The sequence below is a fragment of the Sus scrofa genome, chromosome 6 (genome assembly GCF_000003025.6).
Source record: "Sus scrofa isolate TJ Tabasco breed Duroc chromosome 6, Sscrofa11.1, whole genome shotgun sequence".
Lineage (NCBI taxonomy): Eukaryota > Metazoa > Chordata > Mammalia > Artiodactyla > Suidae > Sus > Sus scrofa.
Window position 1 is genome coordinate 46,268,062 of NC_010448.4, and position 23,707 is coordinate 46,291,768.

The window sequence follows — 23,707 nt, forward strand, 5'->3', positions numbered from 1 at the left end:
TAATTTCTACGCTCCTAAATTTATTGAGATTCGCTTTGTGTCCCAATATGTGGTCGATTCTTGAGAATGTTCCATGAGCATTTGAGAAGAATGTGTATTCTGATTTTTTTGGATGTAGTGTCCTGAAGATATCAATGAGGTCTACCTTTTCTATTGTTTCCTTTAGGATCTCTGTTGCTTTATTGGTTTTCTGTCTAGAGGATCTGTCCATTGATGTGAGGGGGGTATTTAGGTCTCCTACTATGATTGTATTCTCATCAATATCTCCCTTTGTGTCTGTTAATATTTGTTGTGTGTATCTGGGTGCTCCTATATTTGGGGCATATATGTTGATGATAGTAACATCCTCTCCTTGGATGGATCCCTTAATCATTAAATAGTGTCCTTCTTTGTCTTTCTTTATGTCTTTTGTTTTAAAGTCTATTTTGTCTGATATGAGCGTTGCGACTCCTGCTTTTCTGTCATGTCTATTGGCGTGAAATATTTTTCCCCACCCTTTCACTTTCAATCTATATGTATCTTTTGTCCTAAGGTGAGTTTCTTGTAGGCAGCATATTGAAGGTTTTTGCCTTTTTATCCACTCAGCCACTCTGTGTCTTTTGATTGGGGCATTCAGTCCATTGACATTTAAAGTGATAATTGATAGATGATTATTTATTGCCATTTGAACCTCGTGTTCCAGTTGATTCTATGGTTCTCCATTCTTCCTTTCTCTTTTTTTTGGTTGGATGGTTTCCTGTTATTATCTGCTTGAGTGTATTTTTTTTTTCATTTTTTGCAAATGCAATATTTGGTTTTGGCTTGTGGTTGCCCTGTTTTTTAAGTATGCTAACCCCTTCCCATAAGTGTGTGTTTTAGCCTGATGGTCCTGTAAGTTCAAACACTTCATTACTATATTAAAATTAAGAAGAGAGACGTACATACAAACAAAAAGGGTTATTTACCTCCTGACATCCCTTGCCCACATTTTATGGTTTTGATGACTCTTTTTTATTTTTTTCTTTTTAATTTTATTTTGTGTGAAGCATGTTCATGATTAAATCTGTATGCTGGCTTATTTGAGTGACTTCTCTCTGATTGCAGTTTCCTCAGTCCTAGTTCTTCCTCTTCTTCTTCTTTTTTTTTTCCTTTTCTTTTTTCTTCCCTTTCCTTCCTTTCTTTTTGGTTTAGAGAAGCCCTTTCTTTTTTTTTTCTTTTTTTTTTTTTTGTGTCTTTTGTCTTTTTTTTTTGTTGCTGTTGTGTTGTTGTTGCTATTTCTTGGGCCGCTCCCGCAGCATATGGAGGTTCCCAGGCTAGGGGTTGAATCGGAGCTGTAGCCACCGGCCTACGCCAGAGCCGCAGCAACGCGGGATCCGAGCCACGTCTGCAACCTACACCACAGCTCACGGCAACGCCGGATCGTTAACCCACTGAGCAAGGGCAGGGACCGAACCCGCAACCTCATGGTTCCTAGTCGGATTCGTTAACCACTGCGCCACGACGGGAACTCCCCGAGAAGCCCTTTCAATATTTCCTTTAAGCTGGGTTTTGTGTTGCTGTATTCTTTAGGTTTTTGTTTGTTGGGAAAAATCTTTATTTCCCCTTCTATTTTAAATGATATTCTTGCTGGATAGAGTATTCTAGGTTGCATATTTTTTCCTTTGAGCACTTTAAATATCTCTTGCCATTCCCTCCTGGCCTGTAGTGTTTCTGTAGAGAAATCAGCTGATATTCTTATGGGGGTTCCCTTGTAGGTAACATTCTGTTTTTCTCTTGCTGCCTTTAGGATCCTCTCTTTATCACTAACTTTTGCCATTTTTATTATGATGTGTCTTGGTGTGGGTCTGTTTGGGTTCAGTTTGTTTGGGGCCCTCTGTGCTTCTTGTATCTTGAATCCAGTATCCTTTAGATTTGGGAAGTTTCCAGCAATAATTTCTTCAAATATATTTTCCATTCCCTTATCTTTTTCTACTCCTTCTGGAATTCCTATTATGCGTAGATTGGCCCGCTTTGTATTATCCCATAGGTCTCTTATATTGCTTTCCAGTTTTTTGATTCGGTTTTCTGTCTGTTGACCAGATTGAGTGATTTCCATTATTCTATCTTCCATATCACTGATTCGTTCTTCTGCATTATTCATTCTGGTTTTTACTGCCCCTAGTTCGGTTTGCATCTCTGCAAATGAATGTTCTAGTTTTTCTTGGCTCCTCCTTATATTTTCTAGTTCCTTTCTGAGGGTATCTGCATTACTGTTCATATCTTCTCTTAATTCCTTCAGTATTTTCACTATTTCTCTTTTGAACTCCAGGTCTGTCTGACTGCAGTGCCTCATTCTTTAGCAGATAATGGAAAGTTCTTTAGTATCACACATGCGACTATAACACACATCTCTGCACTCATATCTTCATGCTCTTGTGCAAGTCTAACATGTAGAATTGGAACTGTGGGACCAAAGGAGTTCTGTACATTAAAAAACATTCTTTTTAGTGAACTGAATTTTTTATTTTGAGAATTAATTGACACATGATAAACTGCACATATTTAAAGTGTTCAATTTGATATATTTTGACATTTTTATGCAATCATGAAACCATCATCTTAATCAGCATAATGAAAGTTTCCTGGTTCACTTTTGGCAGGGGTTACCCTGCTTCCTGATCCTCCAGCCCCCCTTAATTTGATGGATACAATCAAATCACTCCCCCCAGGAGACTGTCTTTTTTATGTTCTAACAGCATATGAGAGTGATCATTTTCCCCTGGCCTCACTAGTGATAGGATTATCAGATTTTAAAACCTCTACTGATCTGATAGCGAAAAGAAAAGTTGAAGAATTTCCCAGATTCACCTTTTGAGAATTGTAGATTTATACCCCAAAATGGGAGGTTTCCAGGAAAGCTTCACAAAGGAGGCAGCATTTGCTGCCCTGTGACTTGATCAACCTGTGAAGCTACCATCCGGAGAAAGTCAGAGCTGGGAACCCCCAGGAAATAGAGTCATGCCTTGTACACATGAATGCTTAGTAAATGCTTACCGCCACAACTGCGCCTTAGGTTATTAACTGTGCTCTCACTTAGACAGAGACATAGAACCCAGCGTGAAGTCTGGGCTGCTGGGACATCTCCTCTCCTACCTACAGGAACAAAACAGCTACCTGAGCATGAAGGCTGCAGGAGGCCCTCTATGTGCAGCAGTTCCATCCTTGGTGGAGACAACACCTCCTGAAACCCCCTCTGGATGTTCCAGGTGGAGTTTGGAGAAGCTGAAGAAAGATTACTCCGGAGCCACTGGGGCTGAGGGGACTCCTCTCCTAACAGGGATGGCAAGAGGGGAGACCATGTAGAAGTTGGAGTGACCTTGAAGTCTAAGAAGAAAGCTGAAAGTTAAATCATTACCAGGCACATAGTGGGTATTCATTAAGTTTGGGGAAGGAGGGAGGGAGAAAGTGGGTTGAAGGGCCATCTGTAAAAGCAGAGAGGACCATGTTACCAGCTGAACACAGTGTGCCCCCTTCTCCCTTCTTGGTAACTGAGATGCTTGGTCTCCAGTGAGCCAGGTTCATTTTTCACTGCTGCCTTCTTCTTCCCCAGCACTGCCTTCTGAGGGCTCTGTCTTTCTTCAGGAAGAGGAGGAGATGCCCAAATTAGAGGTATGTTAGGGTTTACCTTCTCTCCCTAGAAATATCACCTACATACTTCATTTTGGGATTGGGGAAGGAGAGCAAATAGCATGCACATCCATTGTGCTAGTCCTGGGCTAGACATATTTTCCTCCAGTTTCTCACAAAAGTAGCTGTCTGAGCATTGCTGGTAGGAGTGTAAAATGGTATAATATATTTTAGAAAACAGTTTCAGAATTTCTTGTAAAATTAAGCAGACACTAGCCATTGACCCAGAAATCCCACTGTACATATTTACTCAGAAGAAATGAAAATGCATGTTCTCACAAAAATCTGTGATTTTTAGCAGCTTTGTTTGTAATAGCCCCAAACTAAAAAACAACCCAAATGGCCATCAACTGATAAGTGGACAAACAAAATGTATTAATCCATGTAATTAAGAACTATTCAGGAAGCTCCTGGTGTGGCCAGTGGGATCAGCAGCATCTTGGGAGCCCTGGGACTCAAGTTTGATCCCCAGCCTGGCACAGTGGATTAAGGAACTGGCGTTGCTGCAGCTGTGGCTTAGTTCACAGCTTGGCTCTGATCTGATCCCTGGCCCAGGAGCTCCATATGCCATGGGATAGCCCCCCCCCCAAAAAAAAAGAGTTCCCGTCGTGGCTCACTGGTTAACGAATCCGACTAGGAACCATGAGGTTGCGGGTTCGGTCCCTGGCCTCGTTCAGTGGGTTAATGATCCAGTGTTGCCATGAGCGGTGGTTAGGTCGCAGACGCAGCTTGGATCCCGTGTTGCTGTGGCTCTGGCATAGACTGGCAGCTACAGCTCCGATTGGACTCCTAGCCTGGGAACCTCCATATGCCGTGGGTACAGCCCTAGAAAAGGCAAAAAGACAAAAAAATGAACTACTCGGGGCAGTGGTGGAGGGAGGAATAAACTACTGATACATATAACAACATGAATGAATTTCAAAAGCATTAGGCTGAGAAAAATAAGCCAGACACAGAAAAATACATGCCGTGTGATTCCGTTTATATGAAACTCTAGAACAGGCTAAATTAGTCTGATGTCACAGCAGATCAGTGGTCATTGAGTGTCGGGAGTGGGAGCAGAGATCAACTGGGACAGACAGCACAAGGGAACTTTCTAGGGTGATGGAAAGGATCTGTGTCATGATTGGTACATGAGTTACACAGGAATATTCTTTTGTCCAAACTCATCAACTGGCACAATTAAGATTCATATAATTTACTGGCGTTCCCATTGTGGCTCAGTAGTTGACGAACCTGACTAGTAACCATGAGGTTGCAGGTTTGATCCCTGGCCTCGCTCAGTGGGTTAAGGATCTGGCATTGTGAGCTGTGCTGTAGGTGGCAAACGCAGCTTGGACCCCGCTTTGTTTTGGCTGTGGTGTAGGCTGACAGCTACAGCTCCAATTTGACGCCTAGCCTGGGAACCTCCGTATGCCCTGTATGCGGCCCTAAAAGACAAAAGACAAAAAAAAAAAAAAAAAAAGGATTCATATAATTTACTGTCTATTTAACCTAAATTGGAAAAAAAAAGTAAACAGAAACAACATGAAAAACAATTCCCCTCTCAAAAAAAAAAAAAAAAATCTGTGGTATTGAGGACATACCTATTTTAAAGAAGAGGAAGGAAGATCAGAGAAGATAATTTTTTTTGCCCAGCATCGTCTGTTTGGCCTCTTCAACTTTGCACAAAGCACCATGAGAGTTGGCTTGACATTCTGCTTCCCCTATGTGCTCCCATCATCTTTACCTTGTGAGTTACCAGCCCTTTGTAAACCCTCTTGTCCTCATTCTTTATTTGTCAGGCTTAACATTTATGCCAAAAATCGACCAGAGACCAGGCTGCTGGGGTGTGACACCTGTCTGTTGTCTGATCCTTGTACCCTCGATTCCCCCTCATAGCTGTTCTGTGCCTTCCCCTCTCTTCACGTTTTGAACAAACCCCTCCCCATGAGGGAGCTTCCTCTTCCCCACATTCTGACCTCTAGTACCATAAATTAGTTTAGGCTGATTTTGAATTTTTTAAATAGAATCAAGAGTACTTATGGTACCCTTTTTTTTTTTTGCTTTTTAGGGCCACACCCACGGCATATGGAGGGTCCCAGGTGAGGGGTCCAGTCGGAGCTACAGCTTCTGTCCTATGCCACAGCCATAGCAATGCCAGATCTGAGCCGAGTCTGCGACCCACACACCACAGCTCACAGCAAGACCGGATCCTCAACCCACTGAGCGAGGCCAGGGATGGAACCCGAAACCTAATGATTCCTAGTCGGATTTGTTTCTGCTGCGCCACAATGGGAACTCCAAGAGCACATACAATACACTTTTGTGCCTGGCTTTTTTCAATATTATGTTGTGAGGCTGAACGATATTGTTGCATGTATTTGTAGTTTGTTCATTTTCATTTATGTATAGCAGTAGTTTCCAAAACTTTTTGGTTTCAGGACGCCTTTACACTTTTAAAAATGGCTTGTTATGTGGGTTATCAATATTACTAGATTAGAATTTCAAACTAACAAAAATTTATTATTTTATTTATTTTATTTTGTCTTTTTAGGGCCACACCCGAGGCATACGGAAGTTTCCAGGCTAGGGGTCCAGTCGAAGCTATAGCTGCTAGCCTTCACCACAGCTACAGCAGCGCCAGATCCAGATCTGAGCCACGTCTACCACTACACCACAGTTCACAGACAACACCAATCCTTAACCCAATGGATAAGATCAGGGATCGAACCTGCATCCTTATGAGTACTAGTCGGATTCATTACTGCTGAGCCATGAAGGGAACTCCCTCAAACTAGCAAAAATTTAAAATATTTATTGGAATTCCCGTCATGGTGCAGTGGTTAACGAATCTGACTAGGAACCATAAGGTTTCGGGTTCAATTCCTGCCTTTGCTCAGTGGGTTAATGATCTGGCGTTGCCGTGAGCTGTGGTGTAGGTTACAGATGTGGCTCGGATCCCACGTTGCTGTGGCTCTGGTGTAGGCCGGCAGCTACAGCTCCGATTCGACCCCTAGCCTGGGAACCTCCATATGCTGCGGGAACGGCCCAAGAAATGGCAAAAAGACAAAAAAATAATAATAATAAAAAATTTATTTATCCATTTGAAAATTAATCCATTCCACACTAATATCACTTTTTATAGAAAATACTAAATTTTCCAAAGCAAAAAGAATTTAAAGAATGGAAAGTTTTATACATCTTTGCTAATCTCTGTAATGTCTGGCTTAATAGAAAACAGCTGGAATCTCATATCTGCTTACACATTTTCTCTCTTGCAAGATCATGTCATGAATCCTCTGCAAAATTCATCTGTATAGTTGTAAAAGAATGAGAGTGAATAAGCTCATTAATATCTTAGAATTATTATCAGAGTTCCTGTCATGGCGCAGCAGAAACAAATATCTTAGAATTATGAAAATAATGAATTAATTGTGCTTTTTAGGGCTGCACCTGCAGCATATGAAAGTTCCCAGGCTAGGGTCGAATCAGAGCTATAGCTTCTTTTTTTTTTTTTTTGTCTTTTTTTGTCTTTTTGCTATTTCTTGGGCCGCTCCCGCGGCATATGGAGGTTCCCAGGCTAGGGGTCCAATCGGAGCTGTAGCCACCAGCCTACGCCAGAGCCACAGCAACGCAGGATCCGAGCCGCGTCTGCAACCTACACCACAGATCACGGCAACGCCGGATCGTTAACCCACTGAGCAAGGGCAGGGATCGAACCCGCAACCTCATGGTTCCTAGTCGGATTCGTTAACCACTGCGCCACGACGGGAACTCCAGAGCTATAGCTTCTGACCTGCGCCACAGCCACAGCAATGTGGGATCCAAGCCATGTTTGCAACCTATACCAGAGCTCATAGCAATGCCAGATCCCTAACCAACTGAGCGAGGCCAGGGATTGAACCTGCATTCTCATGGATACTAGCTGGGTTCATTTCCATTGCACCACAGTGGAAACTCTCAATTATTGATTTTACAGGTCTCCCTGACATGGTCTCAGGGAACCTCAGGGGTTGGTGAACCACACCTTCAGAACTGCCACTGAATATTCCTCCTTCACATGACTGTATCAGAGTTCAACACATATCATTTCTACTATGGATGTTTGAGTGGGGCTTTGGGGCCTATGATAAATGTTGTTATAATATGTAATCATCAGAGGGAGGTTTTCTAAGTAGCAGTTCTCCTTAACCAGACTCCTTTTTGGTTTCTGTTGTTGTTTGCTTCTTTTTTTGCTTTTCAGGGCTGCATGTGCAGCATATGGAAGTTCCCAGGCTACAGGTCAAATTGTAGCTGCAGCTGCCAGCTTACATCACACCCACAGCAATGCGTCTGCAACCTACACCACAGCTCATGGCAACGCCAAATCCTTAACCCATTGAGCAAGGCCATGGATCAAACCCGAATCCTCATGGATACTAGTTGAGTTTATAACCTGTTGAGCCACAATAGGAACTCCCCAGGATCCTTATTGTTATATATGTCTGGTTCCTTCTTATGCAACTGTCCACTCACTTTTCTTGCCAACTGGAATTGCCCACCTCCCTTCCCTCTGTTCACATTTTTTTTTTTCCTTTTTATGGCCACACCTGCAGCATATGGAAGTTCCCAGGCTAGGGGTCAAATCAGAGCTGCAGCTGCCAGCCTACACCACAGCCACGGCAACACCTAATCCAAGCTGCTTCTGCAACCTATGCTGCACCCCTTGCAGCAGTGCCCAATCCTTAACTTTCTGAGCCAGGCCAGGGATCAAACCATGGACACTATCTTGGGTTTTTAACCCGCTGAGCCACAACAGGAACTCCTTTATTCACATTTTAACTGTCTCACAAGACTGGTACCTGGCTTTCTACATACTACCTGCCCTAGTAGCCCCAGCCCACCCTGGATTCCCCCTTCTCTGGATCCTTCCCCGAGTAAATCTCAAACTTACTCTGATTCGCAGAATGTTGTATAGATGGCATCTCTGGAACTGTGTAGCTTTTGGTGTACTCTGGTTCGAGTTTGAATCTTCTCACCAAAGAAACTTTAAAGTCTGAAAAGTTAAAAGAAATGTGCCCTATGTATCTTTTCCATCATCTACATAACATGATACAAACAGGTGCATGGATATGTACCTCTGTTAGTCTAACTGAGCATCCTAGAAACTGCCAGGACTGCTTATAGATGTCAGAATTCACTAGTGCTCGTCAGCTGCATTCCTCTGCGGAAATGGGTAGCCCGAGGGTGACTGTGTTTGTTGTTTTAGGTGACATTCAGGGATGTGGCTGTGGACTTTACGCAGGAGGAGTGGGAACATCTGGACCCCTGTCAGAGGCACCTATACAGAGAAGTGATGTTGGAGAATTATGGGAATCTCATTTCCTTGGGTGAGAAGAGCCTCTTCCTGAACCCACCTGCTCTCTTACTGGTTTGGTTGTATGGAGTAAATCCTGAGAGGATTTGCATTTCAGGGTCCACATATTCCAGATCCCTATGGTAATGGGTATAAGAATTGAGAGGGCAGAAAAATACCTGAAATGATGGTGAGAAATGCCTGTCCCTGTCCAAATTAAAGGAGACTAAAGAAATAAGACAACTAAATGCAATGCTTTATTCTAGATAGAGACTATCCAGGAAAAGAGTGTTAAAAGGGACATATTTGAAACAGTTGGCATCATTTGCAAGTCAGTTGTGGACTAGAAAATAATTCTGTGTCAATTTTGATGCCTGTTCTGTAGTTATGGAAAAACAAATCCCTATTCTTAGGAAATTGATACTGAAGAATTTAGTCATCGAGAGCCACAGGGCCTGTAACTTTCTCTCAGATGGTTTAGAAAAGAATTGTGTGAGAGGAAATAATAAAAGTAAATGGGCCAAATATTAACAGTTGCTGACTGTGGGTTAGGATTCTATGGGTGTTCTGTTCTGTGTGCTACTTTTGCCATTTTTCTCTAAAATATAAAGTTATCCAGAAAAACCTGCATCCCTAGGTTCTATCACCAGGGCTGCTGATTCGGTGGATTGGGAGTAGAGTCTGCATTTTTGACAGGTCTCTTCAAACCACATTTTGGGGAGTTCCCATCGAGGCGCAGTGGTTAACGAATCTGACTAGGAACCATGAGGTTGCAGGTTTGATCCCTGGCCTTGCTTAGTGGGTTAAGGATCCGGCGTTGCTGTGAGCTGTGGTGTAGGTCGCAGATGGGGCTCGGATCCTATGTTGCTGTGCCTTTGGCATAGGCCGGCAGCTACAGCTTCTATTAGACCCCTAGCCTGGGAAACTCCATATGTCGTGGGAGCGTCCCTAGAAAAGGCAAAAAGACAAAAAAAACCCAAAAAACAAAAAAAACCCACGCATTTTAGGCAGTGCTGCTATGGTGGACAAAGAATCATTACTGCCTGTTTAAACCATTGAGAATTATTACTGTTGTATATTGCACATAGGCCTCTTCACTGAAAGTTCCCTGGAACTGCTAGAGTCTTTTTTTTTGGTGGTGGTGGGGGGAATGTTTGTTTGTGTGTTTGTAAATATGCAATGTAATTTTTTTTTTTTTTGGCTGTGCCTGGGGCATGTGGCTTGTGGAAGTTCCCGGGCCAGGGATAGAATCCACACCACAACAGCATCCTGAGCTGCTATAGTCACAATGCCAGATCCTTAACCACTGCACCACAAGGGAATTGCTATAAAATGTGATTTTGATGTGTAATGGTTTTATTCACCTTTCCTATTCTTCAGAGGACCTTCACAAATATCAAGAGATAAGATTTGTGGGAGGGTCCTTGTCCACATCACATTGCCCTAATCCATGTGTCTTTCCCCTCAAGCAGGGCATCTGCTGTCCAAACCAGAAATGACTTTCCATTTTGAACAAGGCGATGTGTGGATGGAGGGAAAAATACCAAGAAACTCCTATTCAGGTGAGAACCCGTCATGCAGGAGAAAATGACATCAGTAATCCTTTAAGAATCCATGAGCAACTTTAAAAACACTACATATTATTTGACTTTTTATGCTGATAATTTAATTGAAAGTATTTAAATATCTATTTGATTGGCGGTAAAGATCTTTTTTTTTTTTTTTTTTAAATAAAAGCATTAAGTTCCTAAAGTGCACTTAGAACCAGCCTTACCATGTTATTGGTTCCTCATTAAAACTTTTGATGGGGAGTTCCTGTTGTGGCTCAGTGGTAGTAAATCCAACTAGTATCCATAAGGGTACTAGCTCACTGGGTTAAGGATCTGGCATTGCTGTGAGCTGTGATGTAGATCTCAGACACGGCTTGGATCCCATGTTGCTGTGGCTGTGGTGTAGGCTGGCAGCTGCAGCTCCAATTCGACTCCTGGCCTGGGAACATCCATATGCCACAGGTACGGCCCTAAAAACCAAAAAAAAAGAAAAGATGTTGATTCCATATTTATATGAAAGTTATGTTTTTAACTTTTTGATAATTATGCTTTGATAACATTAACTCATTCGTAGCTCATGGAATTTGACTTGGTGTTTCTAGTAACATTTAGTTTCCTTGTCTAAGGAAAAGGTCCCCAGTATCTTCCCCTTCCCCTTGAAACAAAAATGAAAAACCTCAAGTCCGGAAGACACAGACCAGCAGCCCAGCACTTCACTCAATGAAGTTTCTCTGCCTTTCCAGTACAGCCTGAATGTGTCCAGGAGCACCGTGCAGCCTCAGACAAAACCCCTGCTCACTCTCTTTGTCCCAGGAGTCAGGGATGGGATTCTCTCTTGGCGAGTATCTCCTGCCTGGAGAAAAACTCTGTGTAGCTGTCTCTAGTGTGACCAAGACTTCAGCCAGCTCAGAAACCTTCTAATTCACTAGCAAACCCATATGGGACAGAAGCTCTCTCCATATAACCAGTGTGGAAAAGCCTTCAGTGAGAGGACAACAAACCTTAACCTTTCTCTGCTCCTCCCAGGAGAAAAGCCCTACCGGTGTGCGGAGTGTTGCCGAGTCTTCGACTCAGGATCTGCTCTGAGGAGGCACAGGAAGGACCACATGGGAAAGAAACCTCACACGTGTGAGGAATGTGGGAGAGACTTCAGCCGTAGCTCCAACCTGTCCATCCATCGGCGAGTTCACACGGGCGAGAAGCCCTACAGATGTGGTGTGTGCGGGAAGGACTTCAGCCGGAGCTCCAACCTCTGTATCCACCAGCGCGTCCACACAGGTGAGAAACCCTTCAGGTGCTGTGACTGTGGCAAGGACTTCAGCCGCAGGGCAGCCCTGCAGATCCACCAGAGTGTCCACACAGGCAGGAAGCCCCATGCCTGTGAGGTCTGTGACCGGAGCTTCACCTCACGCTCTGCACTGACACGGCACAAACAGGACCATGCAGGAGACAAGGCCTATGTGTGTGACACATGTGGCCGGGGCTTCAGCCAGAGAGCCAACCTCTACCTGCACCAGCGGGTTCACACTGGGGAGAGGCCATTCCGGTGTGAGGCCTGTGGGAAGTGCTTCAGCTGGAGCAAGGACCTGGGTATCCACCAGAGGGTCCACACAGGAGAGCGGCCCTACAGGTGTGCAGCTTGTGGGAGGGACTTCAGGCACCGCTCGGCCCTCAAGCGGCACCAGAGGGTGCACACAGGGGAGAAGCCCTACCCCTGTGCCGTGTGTGGGAAGGGCTTCCGTCAGAGAGTCCACCTACAGATGCATCAGAAGGTGCACTGTAGGGAGAGGCTTCCAGGATTGGGCTCTGCACATGCAGGTACTTTCCACAGCCAGGGTGAATGCCAGAGTGTGGGTGCTGAGGTGCACAGCATGGATCAAGCTTAATGATACATGGCATTTGTTAGTGTTGATACAGAAAAGGGGACAGATCAGAAGTGTACAGGTTGACAATTTTTCACGAAGCGAACATACCTATGTCTAGCACTTAGATGGAGATATAGAGCATTTCCAGCCCTCCCAAAAGACCTCTGCATGTCTGCCCCTGCAGGCTGGCCAAAAACCCCCAAAAAACATAGACTGATTTTGTAAATTTTAGAGTATCAAGTGGAATTATACAATATGTAATCTTTCATGTAGGAATTTTTTTTTGTCTTTTTAGGGTTGCACCCTTGGCATATGGAAGTTACCAGGCTAGGGGTCCATTCGAAGCTGTAGCCACTCCACAGCCACAGCAACATGGGATTTGATGGATACTAGTTGGGTTCATTAACCGCTGAGCCACAACGGGAATCCTCATATAGGAATTTATTCACTCAGTGTCTGCATCCGTGTTGTTGCTTGTATTCAGAAGTTCATTCATTTTATTGTTTAGTGGTATTCCATTGTATGACAAACCACAGTTTGTCCATTCACCTGTTGATGGACATTTACATTTGGGTTATTTCCAGGTTTTCCAGATTTGGTCATTTTGAATAAAGCTGTTGAAAATTTGGGGTACTTATCTTTGTGTGGACATATACTTTAATTTCTCTTAGGTATATACTTAGGAGTAAAATTGATGGATATTCTAAAACTTTTTTTTCGAAAAATGGGATTAGTGTTACCTTGTTCATTAGATTTTCACATGTACTTGGAAAATTTCAAACAAATATAAAATAGAACAATGTGAGAAACACTCATGTCCCCATCATCTAGCCTCAGCAATCAATTCATGATGAATTTTGTTTCCTCTATTCCACCCTGTTCCCTTGCACACATCCTGAAGTGTTTGGTGTTTGTTTTTTTGTTTGTTTTTGTTTTGTTTTGTTTTGTTTTGTTTTTGTCTTTTTTAGGGCCACACCTGTGGCGTAAGGAAGTTCCCAAGCTAGGGGTTGAATCAGATCTGTTTCCACTGGCCTGCACCACAGCCACAGCAATGCCAGATCCGAGCCACATCTACAGTCTACACCACAGCTCACAGCAACACTGGATCCTTAATCCACTGAGTGAGGCCAGGGATGGAACCCGTAACCTCATGGATCCTAGTTGGGTTCGTTAACCACTAAGTCATAAAGGGAACTCCCTTTTTACTATTTTTTAACTTTTAGAGGAATATTTCAGTTTTCAGTGTCATTAGTACCTAAAAATAAAAGAGTTTGCCTAAAATTGTTTAAAACTCAGCAGGAAAAAATAGAACAGTACTGGTATATGAAGACTCGAATACAAAGAGATACAAACCTTGGAAGACATCTCTGTGGAACAGCGACCAAACAGAAAGAGCTGGAAGTGTTCTGGGAAGCAGGTAGAAATAAGTCCCAACCTTTGGCCCTGCCCAGGACCACCTCTGTTAATTCTTAAATCCACATGAGGCTTTCTGCTTAGAACTAAGAGACAGATTTAGGACAGGTAACCTGAGTTGTCTCCCTGGGCCCAGCATTAAAATCTGCGTGCAAATTTGGAAGATGATTAGGAGGCAAATACCACATGGTTTTCAGAGTCACTTTTCTCAGTCTTTTTTCTTTTTTTTTTTTTTAAATCCATGTCTGGATTAGCTATCCACTAGTGCCGCATATTTCATAACCTGAGGTGACAGTAGCAGGTGTTTAAAACAGAAAAAGTGCCCCAGAGCAACCAATTCCTGTCCAACTAATCCTATGGTGAGTAGTAGACTATACTGTAGAAAATTTTGAAAAAAAAAATATGATAAACTGTATGAAACAATAAATAGTGGTTCAAACCCATAAGCCTGATATGGTCACCATTGAAATGTTCCATTGTAAAAGGGGTGGCAGTAAATTTTATTGTAATTGTTTCATTTGATTCTAACTTGTTATTACAGATCAGTGGTCATAGGATGTTTGGAGGCCCTTTCAAGTGATCTGAATGGTCAAAACAAATTTCCTCCTAACACTAAGGCATTATTTGCTTTTTCCTGTCATGCTGAAATTTGCACTGATGTTGCAAAAGCAATCGTGGCTAAAATTGCCAGGCTTTTAGCCTGAATCAAGACATTGTCACCAAGTGTTTCTATTAGTTACTGTATTCTTTACCACTCCCTACTTGTGGTTAAAAAATGCCTGTTTCACTTAAGAATGTTCTTCATAAAATAGTAAAAATTAATTTTGTTAAATCTCGACACTTGAATATAAAGCAAATATGTATGTATATATGATGAAAAGAGAAAAACACATAAAGACTTTCATGCTGAAGTATGAAGTTTTGGGGTTTTTTTTTTTAAGGAAATGCTGTGGCTTGGGTTTGATTCCTAGCCCAGGAAGTTCCACATGCCATGGGCATGGCCAAAAAAAAAAAAAAAAAGATTTGCAAAAATATAAAACAATGCCACTTTTCTAACTTTTTTTTTTTTTTTATTTTCCCACTGTACAGCAAGGGGGTCAAGTTATCCTCACATGTATACATTACAATTACAGTTTTTCCCCCACCCTTTCTTTGTTGCAACATGAGTATCTAGACATAGTTCTCAATGCTATTCAGCGGGATCTCCTTGTAAATCTATTCTAGGTTGTGTCTGATCTAACTTTTTTTAATGGTGGAAAATTTTCAAACCTAAGTGCAAGTGAAACACTTTACTTTTCACCTTCAAGTGTATTGTTTCTAGACGTTTATGTCTATTTGCCTCACTGAAAATACTTCACACACATCAGAAAAAAAAAAATTACATGTTAAGATATCCAACATATCAATCCCACTCTTGGGCATCTATCCGGACAAAACTCTACTTAAAAGAGACACATGCACCCGCATGTTCATTGCAGCACTATTCACAATAGCCAGGACATGGAAACAATCCAAATGTCCATCGACAGATGATTGGATTCGGAAGAGGTGGTATATATACACAATGGAATACTACTCAGCCATAAAAAAGGATGACATCATGCCATTTGCAGCAACATGGATGGAACTAGAGAATCTCATACTGAGTGAAATGAGCCAGAAAAACAAAGACAAATACCATATGATATCACTTATAACTGGAATCTAATATCCAGCACAAATGAACATCTCCTCAGAAAAGAAAATCATGGACTTGGAGAAGAGACTTGTGGCTGCCTGATGGGAGGGGGAGGGAGTGGGAGGGATCGGGAGCTTGGGCTTATCAGACAAAACTTAGAATAGATTTATAAGGAGATCCTGCTGAATAGCATTGAGAACTATGTCTAGATACTCATGTTGCAACAGAACAAAGGGTGGGGGAAAAATGTAATTGTAATGTATACATGTAAGGATAACTTGACCCCCTTGCTGTACAGTGGGAAAAAAAAAAAAAAGATATCCAACATATTATTAACATCTATGCTTAATTTAAACTAGGCTTAGAGGAAACAAATGCAAAGAAAATGCTTATAAACACCTATTGACAGAAACCTATAATCGGAGGTGTGCTGCACCATCTAGTCAAAACTCAGATCCTTGGGAAGTTCCCGTCTTGGCTCAGCAGAAACAAATCTGACTAGTGTCCATGAGGATGTGGCTTCAATCCCTGGCCTCACTCTGTGGGTTAAGGATCTGGTGTTGTCGTCAGCTGTGGTGTTGGTCGCAGACAAGGCTAGGTAGGATCTGGCATTGCTGTGGCTGTGGCGTAGGCCATTGGCTACAGCTCCTATTCAGCCCCTAGCTTGGGAACCTTCATATGCCACAGATGCAACCCTAAAAAGGCAAAAAAACAAAAACAAACCCTGTAGAAACTTGGAGCACATTCATCTTTATTTTTATTTTATTTTTTTGGTTTTTTTCTAGGGCTGTACTGATGGTATATGGAGGTTTCCAGGCTAGGGGTCTCATTGGAGCTGTAGACCTGGCCTATGCCAGAGCCACAGCAACACGGGATCCGAGCCTCGTTTGCAACTTACACCACAGCTCATGGCAATGCCCAGATCCTTCACCCACTGATCGAGGCCAGGGATCGAACCCGCAACCTCAGGGTTCCTAATTGGGTTCGTCAACCACTGAGCCACCACGGGAACTCCTGCTTTTATTAATTTCAATGTGCCTTTTTATGTTTTGTTAATTTCTATTAATATTTACTAATCTCAAGGAAATTTTTTTTTATTGTATAGTTTTTTTCATGCTTTATATAATCAATTTGGTTTATTATCTTTTTACTGTTTTTAAAGTCAGTTCATTTCTAAGTGGCATATAATTTTCATTTTTATTTTCTCTTAGACAAGAATTACTATTTCAAAGAGTGCTTATAAATGGCTAGGTAGATATATTCATTTTTACAGTATCCTAGTATTTAGCTTTTTATTTTATAGCATTGTAATTGATGCATTTTGTGATTTCTTCCATTTTAATTCATAAAGTTTAATTTTGAATGCAGTCCAGCTCTGTATCTTAAGCAAGTATTTAATGTGTGTACATCTATTTTATTTATTATTTTTTTCATCAGATTAGGGAAATTGGTTTTATTTTTACATCTATTTTAATATATCAAAATTAACACAAATGGTTGTAAAATCTGATATTTTTCTGTATACTCTATTCTCATTTTATATTAATGATCTGTATTTTATTTATATTGCATGTTTAACACATTTAAAATTAGATCTGTGATATAATGTAAGTATAAATATTATTAATAGAACAAGTGCCATTGTGTTCACCCCAGCAGAATAAATAAGCCTTAATTATTTAAAAAAACTTAGTACTTCCATTTCTATAAGTAATATCATAAATAAATTTATGATCATGTCCAGAAATGTTTTCCATGTATTTCCACCAAATTTTATTTAATACATTTCAAAGTTATTTTATTTAGATCTATAGAAATTAATAGCATTTCTTGTTAATGAATTTTCCCTTTGAAAAACTGGGAGCAAGCTCAGGTACCATTCAGTGCTTCTAATTAGTCTGTTCTCAATATTGTTGCACCTTCCTTTTTTGGTATTATTAATTTTCTCAATTCTTCGTTTTCATCTTGATAGTCTTATTTTGTGTCCTATTCAACATAGTACTGGAAGCCATAGTCAGAACAATTAGATAATATAGGAAATAAAAGACATCTATATATTATAGCACGAGATGCTATGAAGTTCTTACATCAATATTCTGAGCTTCAACCTGAAGACATTTGAAAAAGAACAAAATAAACCTATAGCAAGGAGAACAAAGGAAGCAATAAAGAGGAGAAACTACTGAATTTGAAAAAAGGACTCTGAGGAAAATAAACCAAAACTTGGTTTTCTGGAGAGATCCATAAAAGTACTAAATATCTAGTCAGACTGACAGAAAAAGGGAGAAGACAGAAGTTACCAATATTGAGAATGAAAAAGGGGACTTTGCAAACATTAGAAGGATAAATAAATACTATGAACAACTCTCCATTTGTAAATTCAGTAACTTACACAAAATGAACCAATTCTAGAAAACAAAAACAGCAAAAAAAAAAAAAAAACCCTCTTAACTAAAGCTCACATGAAATGAAACAACGTGAATAGTCCTGTAAGTATTGAAGACGTTGAATCTAGGGAGGGACACCAACAAGGGCCAAGTAAGACATCTCTTGCTTACATCCCACCTTCAGCAGCAATAATTTGGTATCCACCCATGAACGAAAGTGAGTTTGTGGGATCATTGAGATCCAGGTAGGAGACTGTGAAGCCCCAGTGGAGTCTAAGACTGAGGAGCTATTTTGATAAGGTAGGTTCACACACAAGGAATTGACCCCTAACCATGGTCCTGGCTACAGACCAATCAATAGCTCTGTACCCCCAAGAACTTGGCTCTAGCCCCATTTGACTTTGGTTCTGTCGCCAGCACATACACTAAGAGTAGCAGATCTAAGTCCCTGTAGACCCTGAATTGGCATATGAACAAATTCATTCTTGGCCAGGTTTCAGGAGTCCCTGAAGGTAAGCCCACCTAACTCAGTCGGATTGTAGATTTCTTTTCTTTTTTTGAGGGCCACACCCATGGCACATGGAAGCTCCCAGGCTAGGGATAGAATGGGAGCTGCAGCTGCTGGCCCACACCACAGCCACAGCAATGCCAGATGCAAGCTGCATCTGCAACCTACACTGCAGCTCACACAGCCATGCTGGATCCACTGTGCAAGGCCAGGAATAGAACCCAAGTCCTCCTATGGATACTGGTCAGGGTCATTACTGCTGAGCCACGACAGGAACTTCAGATAGTAGATTCTGAAAGAACCCTGTAACTGGGCTCCAGCCCATCACAGCCATAGTCCATGAAGTCTTGGCAGCACAGGGACTTTGCAGGAGACACTCCCATCTGTGATCTTGGAGATCCTGAAAGGCCCCTCAGCAGCCACCGTCTGCCAGCAATCCTGAGTGTCCAGGTTCCCAGTAGGGGACACTGTTTGCATCACCATACATCCTGAAAGGGCCCTCCCTGTACTTGGCTCTAGCCCCTTCTGGCCACTGTCAATGAACAGTCCTGCTGGCACAGGGACCTGGTGGGAGACATGTCTGTACCTCAGGAGATCCTGAAGTGGCCCTATGATTGCTTCCAGTCTCTCCAGCCATAATCAGGGAGCAGTCGAGCTAGCCCAGGGACCTGGAAGGAGACACACTCCTCTGTGCCACCACAATTAAGTTTGAGACCTGTTTTAGCTGTGGACCTGAAGAAGTCCTAGGTCTTGGTTATAGCCCTCTTAGCCACAGTCTAGAACCAGCCCTGACCACACAGGGGCCCATCCAGTGACTAAGTAGCACTTTCAGTGATCTGGTGGGAGCCACACCCTTCCAAATGATACAGCCACTTTGAAAGATGGCTGTTTCTTATAAAACTAATACTCTTATCATAGAACCCAGTAATCACAGTCCTTGTTATTTGCCCAAATGAACTGAAAACACATCCAGACAAAAACCTGTACAGGGATGTTTATAGCAGCTGTATTCATAATTGCCTAAATTTGGAAGCAACCAAGATGTCCTTCAGTAGGTGAATGGGAGTTCCCTTTGTGGCTCAGCAGAAACAAATCTGTCTAGCATCCATGAGGATGCAGATTCAATCCCTGGCCTCACTCAGTGGGTTAAGGATCCAGCATTGCTATGAGTTGTGGTATAGGTTGCTGATGAGGCTCGGATCCTGTGTTGCTGTGGCTGTGGTGTAGGCCAGCAGCTACAGCTCCGATTCTAGCCCGAGAATCATAGGGCTTCATAGCAAAATTGAGCACCAAGTACAGAGTTCCCTGTCCCCACACATGTACCACACCACAGCTGCATGTACTACAGCTGTGCTACACCGCAGCTCACGGCAATGCTGGATCCTTAATCCACTGAGTGAGGCCAGGGAGCGAGCTGGCAACCTCATGGTTCCTAGTTGGATTCTTTTCCACTCTGCCAAGAAGGGAACTCCCCCCCCCCTTTTTTTTTAAATCATGAAAAATCTGTCTTAAAAAATGTTATTAATTTAAGAGTGTACTGGTAATTTTTTTCTTTAAAAATTTGGACCTCTCTGAACCTGGAAGCCTCTTGGAGGTCCAGCACTTTGAAAATTTCTTTGATTTCTTCTTCAGTTACTGAACTTTTAGATTGTTCATACATTTAGGGTCAACTTTTTTTTTTTTTAATTTTTATTTTTTTTGTCTTTTGTCTTTTTGTTGTTGTTGTTGTTGCTATCTCTTGGTTCTTGGGCCGCTCCCTCGGCATATGGAGGTTCCCAGGCTAGGGGTTGAATCGGAGCTGTAGCCACCAGCCTACGCCAGAGCCACAGCAACGCGGGATCCGAGTCGCCTCTGCAACCTACACCACAGCTCACGGCAACGCCGGATCGTTGACCCACTGAGCAAGGGCAGAGACTGAACCCGAAACCTCATGGTTCCTAGTCAGATTCGTTAACCACTGTGCCACGACAGGAACTCCAGGTCAACTTCTTTTTTTCTTTTTTGGTCACACTTGTGGCATATGGAAGTTCCCGGGCCAGGGATCGAACCCTAGCCACAGCTGTGCTATTTTTTTCCCCTTCAAATCTTTACAAATGTAAAATACTGATTATCAGTAAAATGTCAGGAAAGAGAGGGTTGCCAGGTTTAGCAAATGAAAATGCAGGATGCTCAGTTCCACTCAAATTTGTGATAAACAGTGAATAATTTGTTAGTACATTCCAGTATTGAATATGAAAGTATATGGTAATCCTAAGATAGGGGCACTGGCAAACTTTGTTGGCGCAATAAGTTAGTATAGTCTTTTTGAAGGGTAATTTGGCAAGACTGAAAAGCGTTTCGTTTTTTTCTTTGGCCATAAAAATATTTTAAATGTACTCAATTTTTTTTTCCTCATCTTTCATAAGGAATCTCTTGCTCATATGTACGATATGTTTAATATGTGTGACCATTGATCGAAGCGTTGTCTATAATAGAGAATTCCTGAAAACATCCTTAAAGTCAGTTAGGAGGGAATTGTTTTAAAAGATATGATACTCCCAAACAAAGTATACCCATACTTAGAGTTCAGCTCTGTGTGGGGAATATTACCAAGACAGGAAATTAAGAAACTGAGTCTTAGAGCATTGCACCTGTTTCCTACTTAAGGAAATAAATTATCTATGCAAATGTGTGTGTATACACGAGTTCACAGAATTGAAGACACTCAAGATTATTGGGTGAGATCTGACTTTTTACTTTATACTCTTTTGCATCCTCTAGATTCTTCCCAGTCATAATTTTTGTTTTGTTTTGCTTTGTTTTGTTTTTGCTTTTTAGGACCACACACGCAATGAAACCTATTTTTTTTTTTTGCTCATAAAATATTAACTAATTAATTAGAATAACTAAAGTTAGCCTGCCATGCCAAGTGTTAGCAAGGATTTGGAGGATTTGGAACTCACACACTGTTGGTGGGAATATAAAATGGTGCAACTACTTTGGGAAACATTTTGGCACTTTCTTTAAAAGTTAAACATCCACTAACCAAATGATCCAGCTATTCCACTCACAGCTATTTACCTACAAGAAATTAAAACATACATTTATGAAAAGAGTTTTACAGAAATATTCCTAGGAGCTTTATTTGTAATACCCCCCAAATAAGAAGCAATCCAAATATCTGCCAATAGATGCATCTCAATTATGCTGAAAGATGACAGACAAAAATTATATGCTGTATGATTCCATTTATAGAAAGCTCTAGAAAATAAAAACTAATTTACAGTGACAATATATATCCACTACCTTATTAGTAGTGATTATATATACTATATAATATATATTTTTAATTATATATATTTATATTTACACAAGCCAGGTAGTAATGTCAAAATTACACACTAAAAATGTGCAGGTAATTGTATGTCAAATAGGTTGGAGAAAAACTTGTTAAAAATAAAATGCCTTTGGCTGTCCTTATGGAAAATGTTTGTGGTAAACTGCAAATGGACACGTATTTTTTGAGTATCAAGTGGAGATGAGCCTTTCCAACTGAGGATCTCTTCAACAAGCGAGACATGGAAGCTTGGCAGGTGTCTTGGAAGTAGTGCATTCCTAGGCCATCGCAAACCACCTGGCCCTTAGCTGAATCTTAAGATTGAGTCCAGGTGAAACCAGAATAAAAACCATTCGTGTAATGGCTCATCAGTCACTATTGTTTCAATCCAGGTAATCAATCACTATTGTTTCAGGCAGGTTTGTTACACAGAAGAGGATAATTGACACAGTTTGCAATTTCAACCTTTTCTTCAGTAATCATTTCCCTTACCAACTATATTCTTTCATTTAACCCTGGGGTTGGAAATTTTTTTTTGTAAAGGGGCTTTTAATAAATTTTTAGGCTCTGTTGGCCATACAGTCTCTATTATGCAACTCTGTTGTTGCAGGAAAGCAACCATAGAAAATACATAAAGAAATGGGGATGGGGAGTTCCCTGGTGGCACAGGGGGTTAAGTATCCAGTGTTGTCACTGAGGCAGCCTGGGTCGCTGCTGTGGCTTGGATTCAATCCCTGGCCCAGGACTTTCCATATGCCATGGGCACAGCCAAAATAAAAGCAAAAAAGAAAAAGAAAAGAAATGGGCATGGATTTGTTCCAGCAAAACTTTATTTACAAAATCAAGGAGTTAACTGGATTTGGCTCAGAGGCTGTCATTTGTTGAATCTTGGTTTAATTTAAAATAGTGTACTTTGATAGTTCAAAATTAATAATTTATATCCTGGGCTAGTTTTTGTCCTCCAGCTTGCACATTATAGCCACAGTAATAGTTTTCAGATTTATTGCTTTGATGGAAGAAATTTTTACGTATTAAGGTATGGGGAAGTCATTCTGGCATATACATGATTTGGCTTGAACTTCATATAATTAGAACAGCTTGTTTTATGGCCTGCCACACATGCATTTTGTACGTCTCCTTTAACCATTAAAGAAAAGAATGCATTTACCAGACTGCTTAGAATGTCTACTTTGAGGATAAAATAAATGCCCCCTCCCAATGATGCCAATGCTAATACTCCTTTGAAGATAAACCCCATTCCCAGGCACCAAGCTCCTCATGCTGACTCACTATATATGCACTAACCCATCTCTTTTGGAAACTTGAAGGATTGTTCCCCTGTCATGTTTGATATTTCAGGTATGAATTATCTCAAGTCTTTTCGATTTATTTAGCATAGTTCTGATCTTACCATTTAATACATTTCTTTTTTCTTCTTACACCCCCTACCCCGGCCTGTAGCATGTGGAAGTTCCCTGGCTAGGGGGTCAAATCCTGCAGGCCTATGCCATAGCAACCCTGGATCCCAGCGGCACCCTAGCTTGGGGCTCCATAACGCACCGCGCCAGGCCAGGGATAGAACCTGCATCCTCACAGAGACAGCAGCCAGTTCCTTAACCTGCTGAGCCACAAGGGGAACTCCAATAAATTTCTGCTTGAAATGGACTTATTGCAAACCAAGTTTCTTTGTGACCTAATCCTAAAGTTTAAGTGAGCCCCAGATATTCGGCCCCTAATCTGAGGCATAGGAAAGAAAAACATATATCGTCCTCTCTCAAAGGCCTCTCTCCCCAGAGGTCCTTGGCGCCACTTTTGCCTACATAGCCTGCAGTCTACCGCCCTCCGTGGAGCCACCAACCCGCCTACAGCAAGCAGCCCACGTGACCTGCTCACACGTGTGCGCCTCGCCTGCATGGAAGGTAGCGGCCAGCACCGCTTTTCTGCAAGAGGAGCCTTCGGCCACATTTTAAATTCCTGTGGTGCTAGAGGCCCTTTTCCTCTGACCAGAGTTACGGAAGTGAGTGCCGC

The 23,707-nt window shown here is 41.7% G+C and overlaps 1 protein-coding gene across 1 annotated transcript in view; it reads left to right on the forward strand.

Annotated features, from left to right (window-relative positions):
• The window catches only part of ZNF383 (zinc finger protein 383), a 48,338-nt gene extending 35,328 nt beyond the window's left edge, over window positions 1-13,010 (forward strand). The window contains exon 6 of the mRNA XM_013998484.2: window positions 11,536-13,010. Within this exon, the coding sequence (XP_013853938.1) occupies window positions 11,536-12,398 (863 nt within the window). The 3' untranslated portion in view covers window positions 12,399-13,010. The remainder of the gene's footprint in view (window positions 1-11,535) is intronic.